The sequence below is a fragment of the Gossypium hirsutum genome, chromosome A13 (assembly GCF_007990345.1).
Source record: "Gossypium hirsutum isolate 1008001.06 chromosome A13, Gossypium_hirsutum_v2.1, whole genome shotgun sequence".
NCBI classification, from domain to species: domain Eukaryota; kingdom Viridiplantae; phylum Streptophyta; class Magnoliopsida; order Malvales; family Malvaceae; genus Gossypium; species Gossypium hirsutum.
In genome coordinates this window covers 86,967,383-86,990,501 of record NC_053436.1, presented here as the reverse complement: position 1 = coordinate 86,990,501, position 23,119 = coordinate 86,967,383, and the positions used below count along the sequence as shown (strand labels likewise).

The window sequence follows — 23,119 nt, the reverse complement described above, 5'->3', positions numbered from 1 at the left end:
TATTTTAGATTTATTTTACAAATCTAACAAGTGGCATCCGAGCTTTCTCATGTTGAATTATTGAGAATGAATTGATTTTTTATTAATTTTGGATTGATTCGTTTTTCTTTTTAATTTTATGGATTTGATATTTTAATTATATATTATATTGAATCTTTGAGATTCTTGATAAATTTTTGAGTTTTGATTCTTTAAATAAAGTTTTAAGGTTTTAGAAATATAATCTAGTTTAATATTTGCATATGCTCTTCGAAAGATGAAGGTTTATTTATTTATTCATAATCGATTGATAAAAATTAATTTGTGAGATTTCTTTCTCTTCTTTTCACACAATTATTTTATAAATTTTGGTTAAAGTCATTATTAAATTAAAGTTACAGACTTACAACTTTTTACAATTGAAGAATTCCAATTGGGTTGTATAATTAGTTTTGAAAGTTAATCCACTTGATAATCGAATAAATGAATGTTGTTAAGATTTTATTTTTTTTGCACTATTTGTTTTAAATGTTTTGTTTGTGATTGAATGTATATGGAATTATCATCTTTTATCTTTATTCATGATGAATTATATTCACCATTGAATTCAATTCATATATACGAATGATTGCTTTTGGTTTCTGCTATAATTATTTTATATAAGTTTTAGTCATTATGGAACCTGACTAAAATTAAAATATTTGAGATTTTTTTTTAAATATGGTTGCTATGAATTTTCATAATTAGTTGTGCATATAAAGACTTTTATATAATTTGATATTCTTTTTATATTTAATGGTTATGGATTTTTTTAAGTATTGGTGCGTATAAAGAAGTTTTATGATAATGTCTTTAGTCATGAATATAAATTTGAGTCTACATGAAATATGTAAGGCAAGTCAGTATTATTTTTGTATTATTATAATTGTGTGTATATATATTATATGCATATCAATTATTTTGAGGATTAATGCATGATTATAATTTGTGTAAATAGGTGTTTATAACTATTATTCAATAAGATATCTTTTATAGTTTAATTGATGAAATTAAGTTTTGATGGATATCGTTGAAGTTGTTATTATTATTATTATTTTGTTATGGTTATATATTCAATTTTATGGGTGTTTTGGTGTAAATTCATGTCAACTATATACATATTTAAATATTTTAGTTTTAAGTTTGGTTCTATAATCTTAGCTTTTAGCATCATTTGGTTCCAAATATTTGGTTAAATTATGATGATATGGTTTATTGTATGAATTGTGGGCTATACCAAAAACGACAAGGTTGAGATGACATAAGTTCTGACTTCTTTAATGTATATGAAGTATAAAGGTCAAGGAAACATGAGGGAGTATATTATGGAGATGTTCCATATTGCTTCAAGAATTAAGGCACTTAGATTGAACTTTCTAAGGAATTGTTTGTTCTTATAGTTTTGGTATTGCTTATTGCTCACTCTAACCAATTTAAAATTAGTTACAACTGTGAAAAGGAGAAATGGACTCTAAATGAGCTCATTTCTCATTGTGTGTAAGAGGAAGAAAGGTTGAAACATGATAAGTCTGAAAGTGTTCATTTGACTAGTGTCTCTAAAGACAACAACTTACATTCTGAATAGAGTATCCACTGAAGTAGCTACAAAAATACCTTATAAGCTTTGGACAAGTCAAAAGTCTAGTCTAAAGCATTTTCATATTTGGAGATGTCGAGTTGAGGCAAGGCCTTATAGGCCACATGAAAAGAAATTAGACTCTAAAATAGCCAGCAATTATTTTATTTGATTATTCTGAGCGATCTAAGGGCTATGAGTTATATGATCCCATAATTAGGAATATTTTGAGACAGGAACTACAACATTTTTTGAGGATGTTGAGTTTAGAGGGAGAAATAAGGTTAGAGACATTGTTTTTAGGAGGAATTGGATTCTAACTCAGTTCCTACTATCACTTTTGACAATGTTCAGATTCTTATACCTATCATTGATCAAGAAGTGAATCCAGAACCTCACTGTAACACCCCGAATTTTAGGGTTAGAAGTTTTGGGATTTTGTGGTTAGGGTCATAGAGAAGGGCGTGCTATTGTGTTTAGTCGCGTGTTTAAGTGTCAGAATGGGCCTACTGGTTTGGTGGTAGATTGTGTGTTAGTGTATCTTAAGGTTCTGGGTTCGAATCTTTGGGTGCGCGTTTTGGAGAGCCTTTTTATTTTGTTTTGGTTGTAGTTGATAATAATAATTTATTATTGTTATGGAATTACTTTTTATAATATTTTTATTTATTTTATTTTTTTCTAGACATTCTTCCCCACTGTTTCCTCTCTATTTCTTTCTTTTTTGGTTCTTTTTATTTTTTTTTCTTTTGAAAGGGTTGTTGGGGAATTTTGGAGAGTCGCTTCCTCGTCGTCAAAGTTGGTGTCGGAGCGTCGTAGATTGCAAAACAGGTGTGGGTTTCGTATCCCCTTTTGTTCTATTTGTGAATATTATTTCGACTTTACGAAAAGTCCACATCATATGCATGGGTGTTCGCAAACCTGTTAATTTTGATATTGTATCACTGTTTTGTGTTTAGAAATTGTGTGTTTTAGTATATTTTCTAATTATCGAAGGCTGGAGATGCTACGTGGCTAAAAGCATGTTTTTTGGGTTGTTTTTAGGGTGGTTTCATGACCACACAGATGGCCACAAGGGCGTGTGCCGATGCACACGGCCGTGTGCTTTTAGGAATTAGGGTTTTCGGCTGATTTGGGTGTCACACGGCCTGGCCACACGGTCGTCTGGCTGATTTGGGGATTTTGTTGATTTTCACACATTCGTGTTCCTTGGGCATACGGGTTTGTATGTTTGGGAATTAGAGTTTGAGTGATTTGGTGCCACACGGCCTGGCCTTATGGCCGTGTGGCTGATTTGGGATTTAGGGATCCCACACGGGCATGTGTTTTGGACACACAGCCGTGTCTTGTGGGCACACGGTTGTGTGAGACCCTCACACAGCCATGTCAGCCTTGTACTTAAATTTAGTGCAAATGGACAGAGAGTTACACGGCCTGTTCCCACGGTCATGTCCCTGGTCCACATGGGTGTGCTTCAGTCACACGGCTGTGTGCCACTCCACACGGGTGTGTGCCTTAGTCACACGACTGTGTGCCCTCCTCATACGGGCGTTTAACCTCCCACACAGCCTAAGCATTACCACACGGCCAGAGCATACAGACGTGTGGTCCTAAGACACCAAATTTTAGCTTGTGTGTGTTTTTGTTCTGAAAATGTAACTGTGTGCCTCGACCCTTAGCTAAGCTTTAGTGAGGGTGTTTAAGTTTCGACATCTGTGACCGTTGTATGAGATGTCTGATTCTGAATCTGAACTGTGGAGTGTAGTTGCATAACTGTTTTGTCTGATTGTCTGTTAAAGTGTCACTATTCTACGAGTTTGTGTGCACGCATACACTTGCATAAAGTATTTTGGGTTGGACTGCAAAGAGAAGGGAGACTGATTCTAATCTGATCCAGTAGTTCAACGGTAGGCTTGTTTGTACAGCGGTTTACCACACTATACAGCACGTATGTCAGCTTTGCTACGTACCGTTATATGTTTTGGTAGTGTAACTATATTTTGATAAGCCATCATTGTCGGGTAACCCGGGGTGGTAGGTCATTGTTGCCAGGCAACTCGGAATGACTTTACATGGTGTGTAGGGTTAAATGGGCCTTTCGAGGTCTTATGTGATGTGTTTTGGTTGGATGAGCTTAATCAGCTCTTGTAGGGTGTGATCAAAGGACGAAGAGGTGTGCTGGCTGGATGGGTGGGTTTTATTGCTTGACTGCTTTTCATACGCATCTGTTTAAGCATTCTGGGTGCTTGATTATCTGACTGTATTCTGTCTGACTAAAAATACATATAACTAAGTGTTCACGGTATGATGTGGTGTGTGTTTGAAATGCTACGTCCCATTGGGACGTTGATCTCGAAATTACCTTTTGTTCCAGTATATATATCTGTTCTTGTTTGAAATTGAATTGGGTATTATATTTCTATTCTTAGTCTTGATTCGAACTTACACTGAGCTCGTATAGCTCACCCCCTCTTAGTGTTTCCCTTTCACGTACCTCTTTTAAATTCTGACGCTAGGCTCAGTATGCGGGGTTCTCGGACAGTCTCGGGGGAAAACAAATTATCAATTTGTTTCTACTTGTTATCTAGTTTTTGTACCGAAAATTTTTATTAAAACTATGGTACAAACTCCGTTACAAATTTTCATTCAATCATTTAATTTAGGTTTTAGTACAAAGTTAATTGTATTTTTACTGAATAAATTTAAGCGGTTATATGATTCGGTTTGTTGGGATAACTTATTTTATAAAAAAAAATTACCTACGATCACTTTTGGTGATCAATGTAACATTTGAGATCCGGTCTAAACTTCTAGGCCGGGTTTAAAGTGTTACACTCACCAAGACAATGTTGAACAACTCCTTATTCAAGATGAGGTAATTGTTCCAGAAGAACAAACTCAATAGCCTCAAGAATAAGTGTCATTAATGAGGTCCACGAGAAAGAGGAGAAATGATATTTTAATTGATTATGTTGTATTTATCCAAGAAGATTATGATGATAATAGAATGACGCAAGATGATACAATCAACTTTTTCAGACCATAAAAAGTTCTAATTCTAAAAAGTGGATTGGTGATATGCAAAAAGAGTATAAGTCTATGCAAGACAAAAGTTTGGGAATTTGTCCTATTACCTGGATGTGCAAATCCAATTGGTTGTAAATGGATATTTAAAACCAAGAGGGATGCAAATGGTAATGTGGAGATATATAAGGCACGTCTTGTAACTAAAGGATATACTAAAAAAGAATGCATTGATTTTACAAAGACTTTCTCTTCAGTTTCATCGAAAGACTCTTTTAGGAAAATAATGGCGTTTGTTGCTTATTTTGATCTTAATTTACATCAGATGGATGTTAAGACTATATTTCTCAATGGAGATATTGAAGAAATAATTTATTGGTGCAACCAAAAACCTTTGAGTTGGGAAACCTAAAGAATATGGTTTGCAGATTAACAAAATCCATCTATGGATTCAAATAAGTTTCCTATAAATGGTATTACAATGTATTACAAGTTTCATCAAGTAACTATCTTGTTCAGTTTTGAGATAAATATAGTTGATGATTGTGTGTATTACAAATTCAATAGGAGTAAGTATATATTATTGGTTCTATATGTCGATGACGTGTTGCTTGCCACTAATGATATAGATTTATTGCACGAAACTAAGAGCTTTTTATCTAAACATTTTGAGATGAAATATCTTTCGGATGTATACTTTGTTTTAGGAATTCAGATACATCGAGACCGATCTTAGGATATTATTGGATTGTCACAAAAGAGCTATATTGATAAAGTACTCAAAAGATTTGACATGCAAGGTTATAGACCAAGTAACACCCCGTTACTAAAGAAGACAAATTTAATCTTACTCAATGCCTTAAAAGAAACCTTGAAATTTAGGAAATGCAAAATATTCCCTATGCATCAACTGTTAGATAGATATTCATTAACAGACAAAACATATTAAAACTAATACATTAACACAAGCGAATCTAGGTTCATAAATGCTATTCTTTTGGTAAACTTAGTTTCATATGTTGTGAACCTTTTTTTTAATTACTTTTAAATATCAACACAATCGAGAAACAGAGTTGTAATGCCCCAAACTTGATCCTTAAATTTGTAAAGGCGTGGTCTTCTTGGAAAATACAATTCAAACAAATGTGATTTTGTACATCATTTACGAAGTTAAAGATAAATAAGGTTATACATTTCCAAGGAAAATAAAAAAAATAAGGAGGTTCTGTCGGAAGCCCTAAAAACCATGTTTGGTGTAACCCATGTCTGACTACAGTGTCGTATACATACACATACAATTAGACTGACATTAATCATTCAACATAAATAGTTTGTTACTTTGTAAGAAAACATAATCACTTCGTTTAGGTGTCATTGAACTAACGGTTTCAAAAGAGTAGCTTTCAAATACAAAAATTCAGTCTTTGAATGACACCATCTTGACACCACCTCATGCTATGCATAATACAAAATAATTAGAAATCTCACGGAATAGATGTCCTCTAGCGTAGTCTTCGAAAAGGCCTTTACTTCATTAGCGATCTTGAGAAGGAAAGGTAACTAAATAAGTTCAAAGAACTTAGTGAGTTCCAGAGCAAAACATATCAATAGCTAAATAGATAATACCAATAAACCTTTCCAACTCAGCAAATCATACAATTTGCCCGTTGACGAGTACCATTCACAAGTAGACTTTACTAAAGATACTATTCCCTTGGCGCATACCCATGCCCATGCAACCATGCAGACATCCTTCTTTGTGCTAGCCACACCCAAGTCCATGATCAAGCCTTAGTATTTATTTCATTTTTTTCATCACGATTTACCAATCTGGTTAGCATTAACATGTGCTCTACCCGAGGATACATGATTCCTTTTCATGTATCGCGATCTGCCAGTTCAATGCTCATTTTATTGAAGGCACCACCATGATTTCATTTTCATAGCTCAGTTCACATTGTTCATTCTAGAAACAATGGGTGATTGTTTAAGCACGAAGAAAGGCCCTTACTCCATTTACACAAACAACTAGCTCAGACTTATAACCACATACTTTTTATTACTCATATACAAACATATCATCTCATGGGATAATAGTGCTCCTCAATCGAAAAAAATGGAAACATAATACATACACACGGAAGCAAGAAGGAATTCATCAAAAATTGCAGCAAGATCAGAAAACAGGACTCTTGCACTTATCATGAGGGTTTTTAAGAGTTTCTTAAGCTATAATATGAAGAGTTAACTTGTCAGATTATTTTACCAGAAAAACTAAACAAGTTAAATATGAATATTAACAGGAAACCCAGAATCTAGAAGTTTCCTCTCTTACACCTTAAATTGACCCTAAAACATAAAACCCTAAATTCTTGTAAATGACCATGAAAATAACTTGAGTTTCATCGACATTTACTAGGTACCAAACGATAGTAGAGTTGGCGGAGTATAGCGAACCCAAGTCTTCAAGCAAATTCTAAGTCTAGAGTTTTTCGAGAGAAAATTTGCAAAACAAGCTTGAAAAGAAAATGTGGTTTCCAAATAAAGCATAAAACATGCTCAATTAGCCAATGCTTGTTTTATACAAATATACACGAAAGGAAAAACTTAGTGGATAAGTTTGATTTCCCTCCAAACCCCTCATTCCTAGTAACCAAGCACTTCTCTCTCTTCATAAATGCGGGTCTGACAGGTTACAGAAACTTAGTTCTATATTAACCAAAATCTCATTTGTCTAACTAGATTGTTCAACTAGGATAATAAAATAATAATTAAGCATACAATTCTTTCAAAATAAGGTCTTAACATTAAGGGCTTAATGTTTTGTCTAACAACTAAGGTGGCATATACTCTTAAAAAAAGTCCACCAAACCACCAAGCTCGCCTAATGCAGACTTCGCCTAAAGGCATACCCAAGGAATTCTTATACCTAGTCGAATTTATTACCTTCCTACTTTGGACTTACTTTATACGTCTTACTTCTACATACATTATTCGAACACTTAAGGCTTTTTCGGGCGGGATGTTACAAGAATCTTAACTTAAATTCTAAGAGCTAAGTTTTGGGTTCTTGTTTTTGTAGAAACTTGACAACAAGATAATCGATGAAGAAATTTGAGAGAGTTTTGTCTTTTCAAAAGAATATGGAATTTTTGATGAAAAGAGCTTAATTTATAGACACTAAGTATCGGGTTGGGTCGAATTATAAAGCATTGGGTTAAAACATATATTTTATTTTGGGAAATAAAAAAAACAAATATCGGGTTGGATCAAATTATAAGTAATGGGTTAAAAGTCCAAGAAGTGCTTGTAATTGGACCTGATATAGGAGAGGCCCAAAAGTCCCTCATGTTTAAAGAAAGGGACGACAAATCCTAATTTAATTAACCAGGGTTTCTGCCCCCTATACTTCTAGTTAGACTAGGAGTTTTTTTTTTCTATTTGAAATAGACTTCTACAATTCAATAAGTTCACTTTTTCTCCCTATAAATAGATGGCATTGGTAGGGCTAAAAACGATTTTTGAGATATTGTTTTTCGGCCCGAAAATAGTGAAAGTGTATTCTCTAAGTGTTAATTCTATTCTTCAAAATAAGAATTCTATTGGTCCCTATGGAGAGAGATTTTTTTCTTTCACACTAAAAGTAAAGAAAACTATATTTCTAGTTTTGTGTTTGAATCGGATCGTTAAAGCCCACACTTGAAGTGAATAGTGGGGAAAGCCGTTCGGTTGAAAGCCATGAACGATAAGGATTTGTTTAGCCAAAAATACATGTGTGATTTCAGTAAAGGGTTTATTTCTATAAATATCCAAACCAGCTCGATTTTCAATTTTTTTATTTTCCATTATGTCAAAAAACTGTTTTTGAACCAGATTTTTTCCAACAGTCTCATCCTCTTATGGTGGACAGTTGCAACTACTCTTAAGGGAAAGCTAGATAAAAAGCCTTCATCAAATTCATGGATGAGAAAACATGGCGTGCTATTATGACTAGGGAACCACTTGTTATTCAAATTGCAACACGAAGAACTCCAAACTTTAAATTGGAATGGCCACTGATGAATAGCATCTTGTAAATGCGAATTCTAAAACTCTATATGTTATATTCTGTGACGTGAATAGTCAAGAATTTAAGAGAATATCTAAGCGTAAAACTACTAAGGAAACTTGGGATATTCTTATAACTGCTGATGAAGGTACTACGGTGAAGCAATCCAGTTGCATATGTTAATCAAAAACGCTGAGAATATAGGACAAGAAAACTCTTAGCAACTTCTTCGCAAAGCTGTATAATTTATCAAATCTAGACCATAATTTTTCACATGCACTTTTTCCTAGACACCTTTGGGACCAAATTCTGGACTTACGTACAATTGGACAAAGGAATTCTTATGGGCTACCACTCATCTAAAAGGTTAGTCATTCTATTTGTTTGGAGGGAAAGGAATTGCACACATTACATTCATGTGGAAATTAGAATATATTGAATTCCATAACCTTAGGAAGGTGAAGTTGAATCAAGAAATTATAATATTGAGAATAAAGATGGACGATTTTCTAAATAAAAAAAAAGATTTAATTATCGTGTTTTACAATTTTAATCACTCTTCCAAATAAATGTCGAAAATATATTATTAATTATAAAAAAATATATTAAAAGCTCCTTATAATATAAAATCAAATACCAATCATTGCAAAAAAAAAAAGATTAAAGTTATGATTTGAAATGTAAAAAAACTAGAAAATTTGAGACATTAAATGTAATTTAAGAAAAAGGAAAAGAGAAAAGTCACCATTTAAGTCTGAACACGCCATGTTGCTAAATTGATAGCAATTTTCATTCGTGCATTAAAAGTGCTTCAGCTGACTCACATGCATCACTGTTGTTTTTCACACACACCTCATTTCGATATGATCTTATTTGAAAAGAATCAATAAGTTGTATATAAGAAATTGAAAACCCGATGTTTTGAATGAAATAAATGGCACACAGAAGAAAAATAACGAACAATTTGATTGCAGAATCTATCAGCAAAAGATTAAGGTATTAATTATGTGATGTTAGACATAAAATATTGCACTTTAATTCAACCACTTACAATTAATGCTAATGTATTGCCAAGTTATGTAAAGCTGGATTTATACAACTTTTATCTGGGATACACCCGAACTACATATATATATATATAACTTAAAGGTTAATTTTTTGTTTAATGTTGAATTTACTTTTATGTTATTAGAATTTGGGGTATAATATATGTATTTATCATATATAATATATTAAAATTTCTAAATAATCATATAATTTGGAATATTTATATATTATCTAAAGATGTATTCACTGTAGATTTGAAAATTGAATATTTAAATTTGTTTTTTTTTACATCTAAATATGTTTTTCATTTGCTAACTGTGTTTTAGCTTAATTGGTATTGACATTGTTACTGTGTAGGAGGATGTGAGTTTGAATGGACTAAAACACTTTTATCTTCTTATTTAAGGGAAAAAACATTTAGATAATATAGAATAAAAATATCTAAATATATACCAAATAAAAATATTTTATCAAAACCAAAGAGAAAGAAATAATCTCCAATTAAGTTTAAACAAAGAGAAAGAAATGTAAAAGCATAATGGAGGCTTCTATATTGGAAGTTAAATTGCTTTTAGTTCCTTAACTAAAAAAATGAGCAAGTTAGTCCCTTTACATTATATTAAAGAGCAAACTAGTATTTTATGTTAAAAAATTTCATCAATATTTATTGTTAAAACTTAACGTCGCTGACAAAATAATCAAACAGTTACACAATGCGTGCTATGTGTACCTCAGAAGGAGTAATTTTTAATAGTAGAATTTGATGGAATTTTTAATAGAAGAACTCGTTTTCTCATTGATCTAATGTATAAGAATTAATTTATTTATTTATTTTTTAAGTAAATAGAGTAAAATGAAATTTAGCTTTTAATATAAGTAAGTGCCTCCATAGTGTTTTTACAGAAAAAGAAATAATATAAATTTCATTATTTGATTTAATCTAGCAGAATGTTGGGACCCCGAAAGAAAAATGAATATATAGAACTATTTCTTGAATGGGTTAGTCGTTCAATAAATAACAATAAAAACACTGCTAAGATTGATTCAACATTACCGGGTTAGGGTCCATTATTCGGGTCAGCCCGTGAACAACCACTTTCCAATACCCAAAAAGTAGGGTTTATGACTACCACCCCCAATTTAATTCCCATTCTATACCTATGTTCAGTCATTTTCCTTTCCTTACCCTTTCCCATCAATGCCTTGCCTATTGCCATGGGTCGTTCTTTTAGTTAATTAATAATATCTTTTTCTTTATAAATATTACCCCCCAAAAATGAATTATCTCTCTCTCTATATATATGCAATTGCAAATGTCAGATTAAAAAAAAAAAAGGAAAAAGAAAATCAAAGTAGACCATATAAGAACACAAATAGGTCTCCCCTGGCCCCTCCTTTTATTATTTGTGTATAGCAATGGGTTCTTCATGCTGTGACCAAATGTCACCCAAACAACTTGACACCAAATACTCTTCCTCCCTGCGAACACCTTCCTTTTCTTCATCGTCGTCATCGTTGCCATCTTCATTTGGATCTTCGTATTATAAAAACGATTCCCCTCTCAGTCCGGTGACTCCGGTCCGATATTCAGGAGTACCATTTTCATGGGAACGTTTACCAGGGATCCCTAAGATGCTACAAAGCCACAAGAAGAAAGATTCCATCAAGTTGCTGCCATTGCCACCACCAACCTCCAAGGAAGCTTCATTCAACCGAAAGAAATCTTCCTCTTCCACTTCCACTTCCACCGCCGTCGCGGAGAGTTTCCGAAAGGACCCATTTTTCACAGCGTTGGTGGAATGTTCCAAGGATGATGAAGATGATGATGAACGATCATCAAGCAAATTCAGGAGTGGAGCTAAGATTACAAGGAGTATCAGTGACAGGTTCGGGTTCATTAATCTTTACACTTGTTGTAAAAGAACATGTGCAGTTTCAGAATCAATAGTCTATCTTCCAAGGCGTAGCAGCAGAACAGGAACAGCTAAGTATGGCCTAATCAATCGTCGCTCTCGTTAACTGCTCCGCAACACCCCATTAATTCTTTATCACTTGAGGGGGTTAATTCCGATGATGCTGTTAAAACATTTGTTTTTTAATTTATTATTGTTCTTTGTATTTTTGTATGCAATATGAGGAGAAAAATGATGATGCATGTCTTCGAGACTGAAAATCATTAGTAAAGTTGCATGTGATGTTTAATGAGAATATGAGTGAAGATTACATTACTCCATGTGGGTGATATGCAGAGCTCCACTGGACCACCGTAGACAAAGGCTGATCCATCTTAATTCACCATTTTTCATTCTTTCTTTTATTCTTTTTTTTTTTACATTTGCTAAACTTGACCTGTGTGTTTCTGTATCTATCACCTTCTTTTTCATATCATCTGCCACTCCCACTGCTGCAAATCTTACACTACGTTGCGAAGCCAGTCAATTTTGATTTTAGATCAAATTTTAAGAAATTTAACTATTTAAAAATTTGCATAATATGATTAAATGTAAGACTTATTAAAATAATAATTAATATATGTCATATATCAAACACAAGATTTACAATCACACTAGTAATAATAAATTTTAGACAAAAATATTAATTTTCTAATAAATATTCAAGAAATTTAAAATTATAAAAATAATTTATCTTAATTTTTTTAAGAATTTACATTAATCAACCTCTAAAAATTATTATTTAGTCAAGATATTAAGAATGCCATACAAAATCATTCAATTAAAAAGAATTTAATATTACATAAAAATCCTAACTTATCACGAGCAAAATCACGATTCTAATTTCAAAAGTGAAACAACTTTAAATTTACCAATAAAATAGTAAAAAATAACTTTTTTTTTAAGAATGAAAGATTAATTGAATTTTGAGTGGAAAGAAAAAGAAGGGATATTTATAGGATGAAAGTCGACAACCATGAAAATTAACTTAACTAATTAAATAAGTTGATTGGGACAATAAAAAAAATAAAATTTTTCATACACGTTTTAGTAAATAACAAAAAAGAATTGTAATAGATAAGTAAAACAACTTGTAGTCTTAAATAAATTTAACTAGTAATTTTTTATTTCCAGAAAAATATTAACTCAAAACAAAAATTAAACTTAAATATATTTTTATAAGATTAAATTAAAATTTCATCATCAGTGTATTTAATTAATTATTAAAATGACATTTGATCCTACGTGGTTGCAACATTGTTTTATCTCTACTATTATCTAAATTCTAATTAAGTTAGTGTTATTAGTCAACCGAACACTAATTTAATTAAAAATTATTAAAATATCTTTGCATATTTAAAATAAATTATATTCTTACGAGAGTATTTTTTATATTATTTTTAAATAAAATCAATAAAAATCTTACAAATAATGAGATTTAAACATATGCTACTAACATTTATAAAATCTTAACTTTATCATTCCTACTAAGCTTTGTTTTGATCATTTTTGTACATTTTAAATTTAGGGTAAATTACACCAACAGTCACTCAACTTTGGGGTAGCTGACGAAACAGTCACCTAGGTTTCATTTCAGTCACTCAACTTTTGAAAAGTTACAAAACAGTCATTTTTTCCGTTTTCCGTCACAGATGTCACGGCAAAGTGACATGGCAGGTGACGGCGTCATTGGTGTCAAAAAAGCGTCCAGCTGGCTGGTTACTCTCACTTTAACAACCTTACCAGCTCTATTTTAGGGTTAGAGAAAAAGAAAAAGAAGAAGAAGAAAAGGAGGAGAAGAAGAAAAAGAAAAAAGAGAAGAGGAAAAATGGAGATGCCCTGTACGTAGACCCAGTGGCCCTTTATTCATTGTATCTTATATTCAACCTCAAGCTCCTCACTCATTTCCTTTCACCCTCTCATTCACTCAGCCACCAACAAGATTCTCTTTTCAAAGAACTATACTAGGACTTTTTTTCTGCTATGGCAATTTAGAAGCGAAGTTAATCACCCAATTATCTGCTTTGGACGAAGAACACTAAGAACATTGGCCAAGAAATCAACAAATATGAAAAAAAATTAACAGTTCTGCAAAGCTTTTCCCTTCCCAAATTGTTCCCAAAAACTAATGTGGTTGATTGTTGATAACAAAGAAACAGAGGCGTTAAAAAAAACAGAATCTAAGAAAATACTTTCTCCAAAACAGTTAGGTTAGGTTGGGAAACTTTTGTATATGCTTAGTTGGGTTGGGAATCAAGATGCTATTGTTGCTTGTGTTGTTGGAATGCTAGGTGATCCCAAAGAGGCCAGAGCAGATTGAGAACTTGGCTCTCTTAATATGGTTAGATAAACTGTGCAAGAAAAACACAAGGTTGCTCAAGGAGAAGCATGGGAGTTTGTAGATATACTCCCTTTGCTCGATCCTTCAAGGCTTTTAGTGCGGAGACAATTCATATGGCTCTAAATCTTGGTGTCGATGTCAAGGTGATCACTAGTGATGAACTAGTCATTGGCAAAGAAATTGGTCACAGGCTCAGTGGTTCCCATGAGCACAAATATGAGATTGTAATAAGGTTACAACAAATGATTCATATTTGTGGCATGACTGGAGATGGTGTGAATGATGCACCTGCGCTTAAGAAGGACTCTAGAACTCTGATTCAAAATTATCTTGATTCATCCTGGAATTGCAGTGGATGATGCAACTGATGTAGCGTGGTACATCGGATATAGTGCTAATAGAACCAAGGCTTAGTGTCATTGTTAGTGTTGTTCTAACAAGCAGAGCCATTTTTCAAAGAATGAAAAACTATATGTTGTCTCCATTACTATCCAAATTGTGTTGGGATTTATGTTTCTTGCTCTTATTTGGAAATTCGATTTCTCGCCTTTCATGGATTTGAGCATTGCCATACTGAGCTATGAAACCCTAAACCCTAAACCCCAAACCCTTAATCCTAATCTATTTCTAATTTTTTACCACTAAACCCATAACCCTTCAATTTTCCCCCTAAACCCACCCTAAACCAAGACCCATCAGCCGCTTCACCAACGTGGCAAGTTAACTTGCCACATTAGCTGGTTAGCTTGCCATGTCAGCATCCCGTTAACACCCTAACAGAAACTGTTAATCAGTGACTATTTTGTCACTTTTTTATAACGTTAGTGACTATTTTATAACTTTAATTAAAAAAAATTAAAAAATATTTACATATTTAAAATAAATTATATTCTTACGAGAGTATTTTTTATATTATTTTTAAATAAAGTCAATAAAATTCTTACAAATAATGAGATTTAAACCTATGCTACTAACATTTATAAAATCTTAACTTTATCATTCCTACTAAGCTTTGTTTTGATCATTTTTGTACATTTTAAATTTATTACACAAAATTTTCACCTACATCGTTTAGGGGTGAGTATTCAATCTAGTCGAGTCAAATCGAGTAAAAAATTTTTGAGTTAGTCGAGTTGACAAATCCTATTTTAGCAACCAAACTCAATTTGAATATTTTCCGAATCGAATCGAATCGAATCGAGTCAAAAAATTTTGAGTCAAATCGAGTCGAGTTAACGAATCCTATTATTTATACTTAATGTTGTATTTAGATGGATCGATTATTTAACTAGTAGATAAAGTACAATATTATTTAACTACATAAACAATATAATGATTTTGCCTTTTAACTTAATAGATAAACATTTATCAAAACGATGTAGTTTTACCTTTTAACTTAATTATTTTGAATTTTAACTTTTAAAAAAGTAAACATTGATCAAAACGCCGTAGTTTTGTCTTTTCTTACTCGGATTTTTAGATAACTCGAATTGTGTAATTCATATTCTAGTTAAACCGAAAAGTTAATTTTTTATTCGAGTTGATCCGAATAACTTGATTAACTTAAATAATTCAAACTATTTAATTCAAAATTTGAATTTTTTATCGAGTTTTTCAAATCAAATTAGATTTTGCTCACCCCTAATATCGTTTGTATATTGATACCGCCATTTATTAAGTTGGTGTCATAAGTTAGTCGACATCTCAATATTGATGAGAGTTTTTTTAAGTTATTACTCTACCTGTGACTTAATTATTAAATAAATATGTTAACCTTTTATTTTACAAACATGATACTATTTTGATATTTTATTTTACAAACATGATACTTTTAATGGGGTTTTTTGGGGGACAATGAAGATGGTCGTGTGGCTGTAGGAAAAAAAATGTAATGAACCTAGGGTTAATACTAAAGGGGTTTTTGGCTATGTTGATGGAGTGGACCGTGGGGCTGAGGCAGGCTTTAGGTCTTCGGGCCTATTTTGGGCTCAAGTTCTAGCAGGTCAGGAATTATTGGGATGGGTTAGATTAAGAGGGATATTAGTTTTAAATCGTTAGGGAAAAGGCTTGTGGGGTCAGATGGGTTTCCCCAAAAGGATAAGGACTTGAAAAATAAATTTTCCATTTCTAAATCTATTCTCTCCTTCAGTCTATAGGTTTAGCACAAACAAAGGTGGGTGATGCACGGACAAGTGGGTCGTCGAATGAGAAGCTTGGTGGGCCAGGAGAGGAAATGCCTGGATAGGCTGATCCTTTAGCGTCTGATGGGTTAACTCTTAGTGGAATGGACAACACATTTTTGAATGGACAAAATATTATTTTGGATAAACAATGTTTTGGTGGGATGTCTTCTAATGATTTATCAAAACAGAAACTTGGGGAAGTGCAATCGGTTTCTTTAGAAAATGCGGGGAATAATTTGGTTTTCAATAATCCCATGTTCGAAGGCCCTAGTGAATCTATGGTCAAATTGGATGCGAATCTTTTAGACCCAAATCAATGGTCAAATTGGATGCGAATCTTTTAAACCCAAATCAACATTCGAATGTTATTATTAATGAAAATAATGTGTCAAAATCGCTCAAAGGTAATAAGAAAAATATTTTGGTTAATACTAATAAATCTTTTTCTATTTCCAGAGGGCGTGGTTTTGAGAATAAAGTTGGTAATAATTGTGGTGGAGCTTCTCTTAATCACACGTTCAAGGAAAATGGAGGTAGATGAAAAAACACTGGAATTTCTTGATTTCCTTTGACAAAAGCTATAAGCTCCATAGCTATCATCAATTAGCAAGTTGGGCTAGGAGCAGATGAAATTGGCGGTAATGCTGATGGATAGATTGGTGGACTTGGATCCATATCTACATAATATGGTGGTATTTTTAATTTTGTTATTTTTAATTTTTATTTTAAATATGAATTTTGCTATTTTTTACTGGAATTGTCAAGGTTGTGCTAGTTTGAAATTTCCTCGTGTTTTTTGGGAGTATAATAGGGAGCATAAGCCTGATTTGGTTGGCTTTTTAGAAACAAGGGTAAGTGGTGTCAAAGCTGATTCTATTATTGTTAAGCTCGATTTTGATTTTTCGTATTATGTGGAAGCTGTGGGTTTCTCTAGTGGAATTTGGATAGGATGGAAAGATAATATTTCTATTAATATTTTGGGTAATCATTCCCAATTTATTTTACTCAAAATTTTTTGAAATTCTTATTGGTAATCGGTTTTGGTCACTTTTGTGTATGGTAGTCCTAATGGTAAAAAACAGAAGCAATTATGAGAAGCTCTTAAATATACTGTGCCGGTGGATGGGACTCAATGGTTAGCAATTGGAGATTTTAATGCTATTCTTGCTTCTTATGAAAAAAGAGATGGTCGAGTTATTGGGAAAGGATGTGCTCTCTTTAATGAGTTCATGGATTCCATGGGGCGGCATGGCTTGGGGTTTAGTGGTCCAAATTTTACTTAGAATAGAGGGGGAGTTTTTGAGAGACTGGATAGAGTGATTTGTAATGATGTTTAGAGCCTTAAGTTTCCTTTGTCAAAAGTCCTACATTTACAAAACCTCAAATCAGAACACAAACCCCTTAAATTAACTCTTATGCTTGATGTTCAGCCTTTTTTAAGGAGGCCTTTTCGTTTTTTGGTCGGTTGGGTTGAGCATCTGGAATTTTCAAATTTTGTTAAAAATAATTGAGAGTTTCTGGGGGATATGTCGACTACACATGCTACTTTCATTGATCAAATGAAATTATGGAATAAGGACGTATATGGTCACATTACGCATCAGAAGAATCTTTTAAAGAAAAAGCTGGGTAATGTTCAAAGGCGATTGATCGAAGAACCTCGACTTTTTAAAATCAAGTTGAGTTGGAAATCCGAGAAGAGCTGGAGTCAATGTTACATTATGAGGAGCTTTTATGGCGACAGAAGGCCAGGTGTGACTGGTTAGTTTCTGAGGATCGTAACACAAGATTCTTCCATAGGGAAACTTTACAGAGAATGAAGCATATTTGTATTGTTTCCCTAAAAAATCAACCGGGGGAGTGGGTTATGGATGAGGATGACTTGAAGCAGGAAGCAATTAATTTTTATAAGAATCATTATGGTGAGTAATCAAGAAGAACGGGTATTCTTGGGTGTGGCGCCTTCCCTTCTCTCGAGCAAAAAGCGATCCAATTCCTTGGTATGGTAGTATCTGATGAGGAGATTAAAAAGGCCCTTTTTGATATGGAACCTTTAAAAGCACCAAGCAGTGATGGATTACACGCTATTTTCTATCAGATTTAGTGGGATCTTGTTGGTCCTTCGATTTGTGAGTGGGTTAAGTGGGTTTTCTCTGGTGATAACATTGATCCAGACCTTAATAATTCTCTTATTGTCCTTATACCTAAAATGCAGCATCTAGAATGTTTCTCACAATTTTGCGCTATCAGTCTTTGTTCGGTTTTATACAAGATGGTGATGAAGGTTATTGCTAATAGATTTAAAGTGGTTTTTCCAAAGATCATTGCACCTGAACAAGCAGGATTTCTCGTACAAAGTAACATAAAAGATAACATCATCATTACACAAGAAGTCATACACTCTATAAAGAGTAAGCAAAAGAATAAAAGATGGATGGCCATTAAAATTGATCTCGAGAAGGCCTATGATTATGTTCATTAGGATTTCATAGACGCTTCTCTACTGGCTACAGGTATTCCTAACTTTCTTCGTAATGTCATTATGTCAACTATTTCTGGTTCAACTATGCAGGTGCTTTGGAATGGAGCGCCATCCCAGAAATCAAACCGGCAAGAGGAGTTCGTCAAGGATGCCCACTTTCACCTTACCTTTTCATTTTGTGTATGGAGTGGCTAAGGTATGGTATCCATGCGACCATGGATAACTGTAGATGGTCACCTATCTGACTGACTAGATCAGGTCCGTCCCTTTCTCATTTTTTTTAGATGACTTGATTCTTTTTGGCTAGGCGGAGGAGAAGCAGGCACGGGTTATCAAGAAAGTTTTAGATACTTTTTGTGGTGTTTCGGGTCATAATGTTAATATGCAAAAGTCGAATATGTTTTTCTCTAAAGGGGTGGATGAAGATATTCAAAGGCGTATTAGTAGATTTTTTGGGTTTTAGGTAGTGCAGAATCTTGGTGTGTATTTAGGGATTCCTCTCTTTCATGAGAAGGTTACGAATAATAATTTGCGCTTTGCCATTGATATGGTGCGGAGTAAACTTTGTAGTTAGGATGCTAGACAACTCTCTCTTGCAGGTGGAATTACTTTAGCTCAAGCGGTCTTGCTATCAATTCCCAGCTATTTTATGCAATCGGTAATGATCCCAAAAGGTTTGTGTGATGAGATCGATGTTATGATTAGACAATTCATTTGGGGATCTACTAGTGATAATAAAAAAATTACTTTGGTTATTTGGGACTCGATATGCCAACCTAAATCGCATGGTGGTCTTGGTATAAGGTCTCTACGTGATCATAATACTTCTTTCGTGATGAAGTTGAGATTTAAATTAGTGACTGATTATTCTTCTTTATGGGTTAATGTGCTTCGGTCTAAGTATGTTGTTCAAGGTGGATTATCGGAATCTTTATCGAGGGGACAGTATTCTTTCTTGTGGAGATCTTTATCGAACATTTGGCCTCTCATACATCAGAATCTACTCTGGTCAGTTGGAGATAGGCGCAATATTAACTGTTGGAAGGATTCTTGGGTTCCTAATGTTGGGCCGTTGTACAAAAAGATAGCTTGCAATTCTAGCTTGGATATGGATTGTTCCCTTAGCGATATGGTCACGGAAAATGCGTATTGGAATTTAGATTTCTTCCTCCTTTGGTTAGCTAAAGATATCATTCATTAGATTTTAGGGATTTCGCCACCTCAACCAAATTCTGGTATGGATAGAATTATTTAGGGGGGACTACGTCTAGCACTTTCTCAATTAAAAGTGCGTATAGGAAACTTTAGGAAGATTCATGGAATACGAAATAGGATGTTTGGAAATTACCATGGAAATATCAGGGACCAAAAAGGGTTAGAATGTTCATTTGGCTTGCTATTAAGCACTGTTTGCTTACAAATGTTGAAAGAATATGAAGAGGATTGGGTTCAGATACTGCTTGTGGTACATGTGGCCATAATTATGAGAATGTCCTCCATGTTCTATGGGATTGCACAACAGCAAGAGATATTTGGATGCAGTTAATCCCTCCAGGTAAATAATCTTTTTTTTGTAGGGTCTCTATACGAATGGATGGAGCTTAATTTATGAAATTAGTAAGTCGTAAATCTAGTGGGTGGTGTCAATTGGTCATGTCTATTCGGGACCATCATTTGGCGTATGTGGAAGAATTGGAACCTATGCATATTTCAAGGTCTTTTGTGGAGTACTGATGAAGTTATCAAAGCCTCTCTACGTTGGGCAAAACAATATGTTTCGATGTCAGGTTTGCAAGGCACTAAATTTTCAAGATTGGATTTTGTTACTATTTCTTCGGATGGTTGGGTCTATTTGAACCCAGATGGTTCCGTTAAATATGTTGATATGTTTGCCGCAGCTGGAGGGCTTTTGTGGGATCATAATGGGACTTGGATTTTTGGCTTTACGAGGTATTTGGGTAATTGTGAAGTTATTGATTTAGAATTATGGGGCATTCTTGATGGGTTGCAAATTTCTCTTGATTGCGGCTTTTGGAAAGTCATCATTCGAACAGACAATCTTGAAGCTGTTAATCCCACTTATAAATGAGTCCGGATGGTTCTAATTATGCTTTAGTTACGAGAATACTTTTTCTTTTGAAGCTTCTGAGTACTGGAATCTTCAACATATTCTCAAAGAAGAGAATAGAATTGCAGCAGGATAGTCAAGCTTAGGATCGACAGGGAACCGGGGTTGCGCTTGGTTGATAAGAATTATATAATGAGTTTTCTTAATGTTTGATACTTGAGTTGTAATTTCTTTTTCACCAAAAAAAATATTATGTTAAATAATACTATCTAACATGATAACATTTTAACGAGCATTAAAAAAATAATTAAAAAATAATTGGACTACATTTAATACTCTTAATCAAATTTAAATTTATTTTTGCTTGCAATTAAAACTAATTTAATTTTATACTTGTTTTCCATATATGTTGTGATATCTACTAAAAGAGCTAAGCTCGAAAGTTTCATTGATAAAAATTAAACGAACAAACAAAATGGTTTTGTGATTAGTTAGGTTGTGAACTTCAAGAAATTTCTTTACTTCACAATATTTATTTCCTATTTAGAAGAGTTAATTAAGTTTGTTTAGATAGGTAACTAACTAGACTTTGTTGCCTTACCAGTGACGAATTACTTCACGTGGATGAGTTTTTTTTTTAACTTTAACATCAGACATTAAATTTCGTTTTAGTCAGAGTTGTAATTTGGTAATTAAATTATTTGAAAGTTTCAATTTAAATCACTAAATTATTAAAAAAAATTTATTTTAGTCATTGAAGTGTTTATTTTTTTTAAGTTCTGCCAGGGAGCTCTAAGTGACGATTCGATGATTGATATGGCAGATCATTACTCATCGGTGAATAGAAGAATATATCTTAAATGCAAGTCTATCTGACGGTCAGGGGTGAATCTAGGGGGTTGGCATGGGCCCCGACCCTTCTAATGTAAAATTGCTCTTTAGGCCCTTGAGATTTTTTAAAAATTTTAAATTAATAAAGGTAAAATTTCACTTTGGCCCCTTTAAAATTATAAAAATTCAATTTAATCCTTTAAAAATTATAAATATATAGACTATAAAGAATTAAAATTTTATCCACCCCCTGCAAAATTGTTCTGGCTTTGTCCCTACTGATGGTCAGTGTCAAATATTGAAAAAAAAAGTTGTTTGAATTTTTGTTCGTAAATTCATGACATTTAAAATTATTTTATGAAAAAAAACTGAACTGTAAAAGAGAATGAGGCAAAGAGCTTTCAATTGGTGCAAGCAAAGCAAATAGAGAAAGCCATATAGAATCGTTTTAATTACCTAGTGACTTAAATAAAAACTTTTCAATAATTTAGTAACCAAATTGTAACTAATTTTAATTATTTGACCAAAACAAAAATTTACTCCTAGTTTTTTACTTTTACTTCTTAAATTTTTTTTTTGGTTTTATTGTGGATATCAATTTAATTCAATCAGTTGTTTAAAAATGATACAATTTTAGATTGAATTTCCCTACTTCGAAAATGTTAGGACAAATTACTATGTATAAATTGTATCTAATTTAGTTATTTTTAATTCTTTTACTTTGCAGATTTTGAAATTTCAATTTTGACCAATAGAAGTCATTAAGTTATTAAGTTAAAGTATTATACTTTTAAAATTTTATACGACAAACATATTATTACACGCATGATGTCATATTGTTTTGCTATTTCAACATAATACTCACAAAAAATACTATAATTTTGATTAATCGATTTACTAGTTATTGTTTGATCTAAGGTTGGAATTTTATATTTTGAAAAAAGTATAAATTAAACGTGGTCGAATTGAGAAATAGAGAAACTAAATCCACAACTTATATATAATAAGGATTAGTAAAATTTAACTAAAAAAATTTAACAACTATTATTTAGATCAAAATTAAAATTTGAAAATTTGAAAATGAAAGTCCAAAATTAATGAAAAGAACCAAATCGTATAAAATTTTGATAAATTTTAATTGTCTTCTTAAATGTGACGTAGGCACGAAGTAATTTATGTGGTAGCTAGTGTCATGGGTTGCGCATGGGAGCCCGTAACCATCACATATCTGTGCGATCCATCAAGAGGGAAGGAGGTCATTTGGCCCAATCGGACTGGCCCGTTGCTTGGAGAGATTGAAGGTTCATCTACAAGCTTGACAAATATGGAAACATGATCTTCGAAGATATGTAATCTTAGATCTGATATGTAATCTTAGAAGATATGATTTTATAATATTAGAGATTTGATTTGTAGATACCCTTTAATCGTAGCCGTTGATGTACTTAATCTATACCGTTGGATTTGGGGAGGCTCAACTATAAATAGAGGCCTCTCCCCTTATTGTAAATCACTTTGAGTTTCGAGCAATAAGAATTCTTGAGAGCATTCA

At 32.9% G+C, this 23,119-nt stretch overlaps 1 protein-coding gene and 1 pseudogene across 1 annotated transcript; both read left to right on the top strand.

The window, feature by feature from the left end:
• Positions 1-11,126: 11,126 nt before the first annotated feature.
• LOC107894864 (uncharacterized) lies at positions 11,127-11,729 on the top strand. The gene has a single exon (XM_016820053.2). It carries the CDS (start codon positions 11,127-11,129, stop codon positions 11,727-11,729), a length of 603 nt encoding a protein of 200 aa, XP_016675542.1.
• A 1,585-nt stretch (positions 11,730-13,314) lies between these two features.
• LOC121212323 (plasma membrane ATPase 2-like) lies at positions 13,315-16,248 on the top strand (annotated as a pseudogene).
• Positions 16,249-23,119: the final 6,871 nt, after the last annotated feature.

What these genes read in the sequence shown, in the direction of transcription:
- LOC107894864 (XM_016820053.2), top strand. Translation starts at nt 11,127, where the DNA reads ATGGGTTCTTCATGCTGTGACCAAATGTCACCCAAACAACTTGACACC.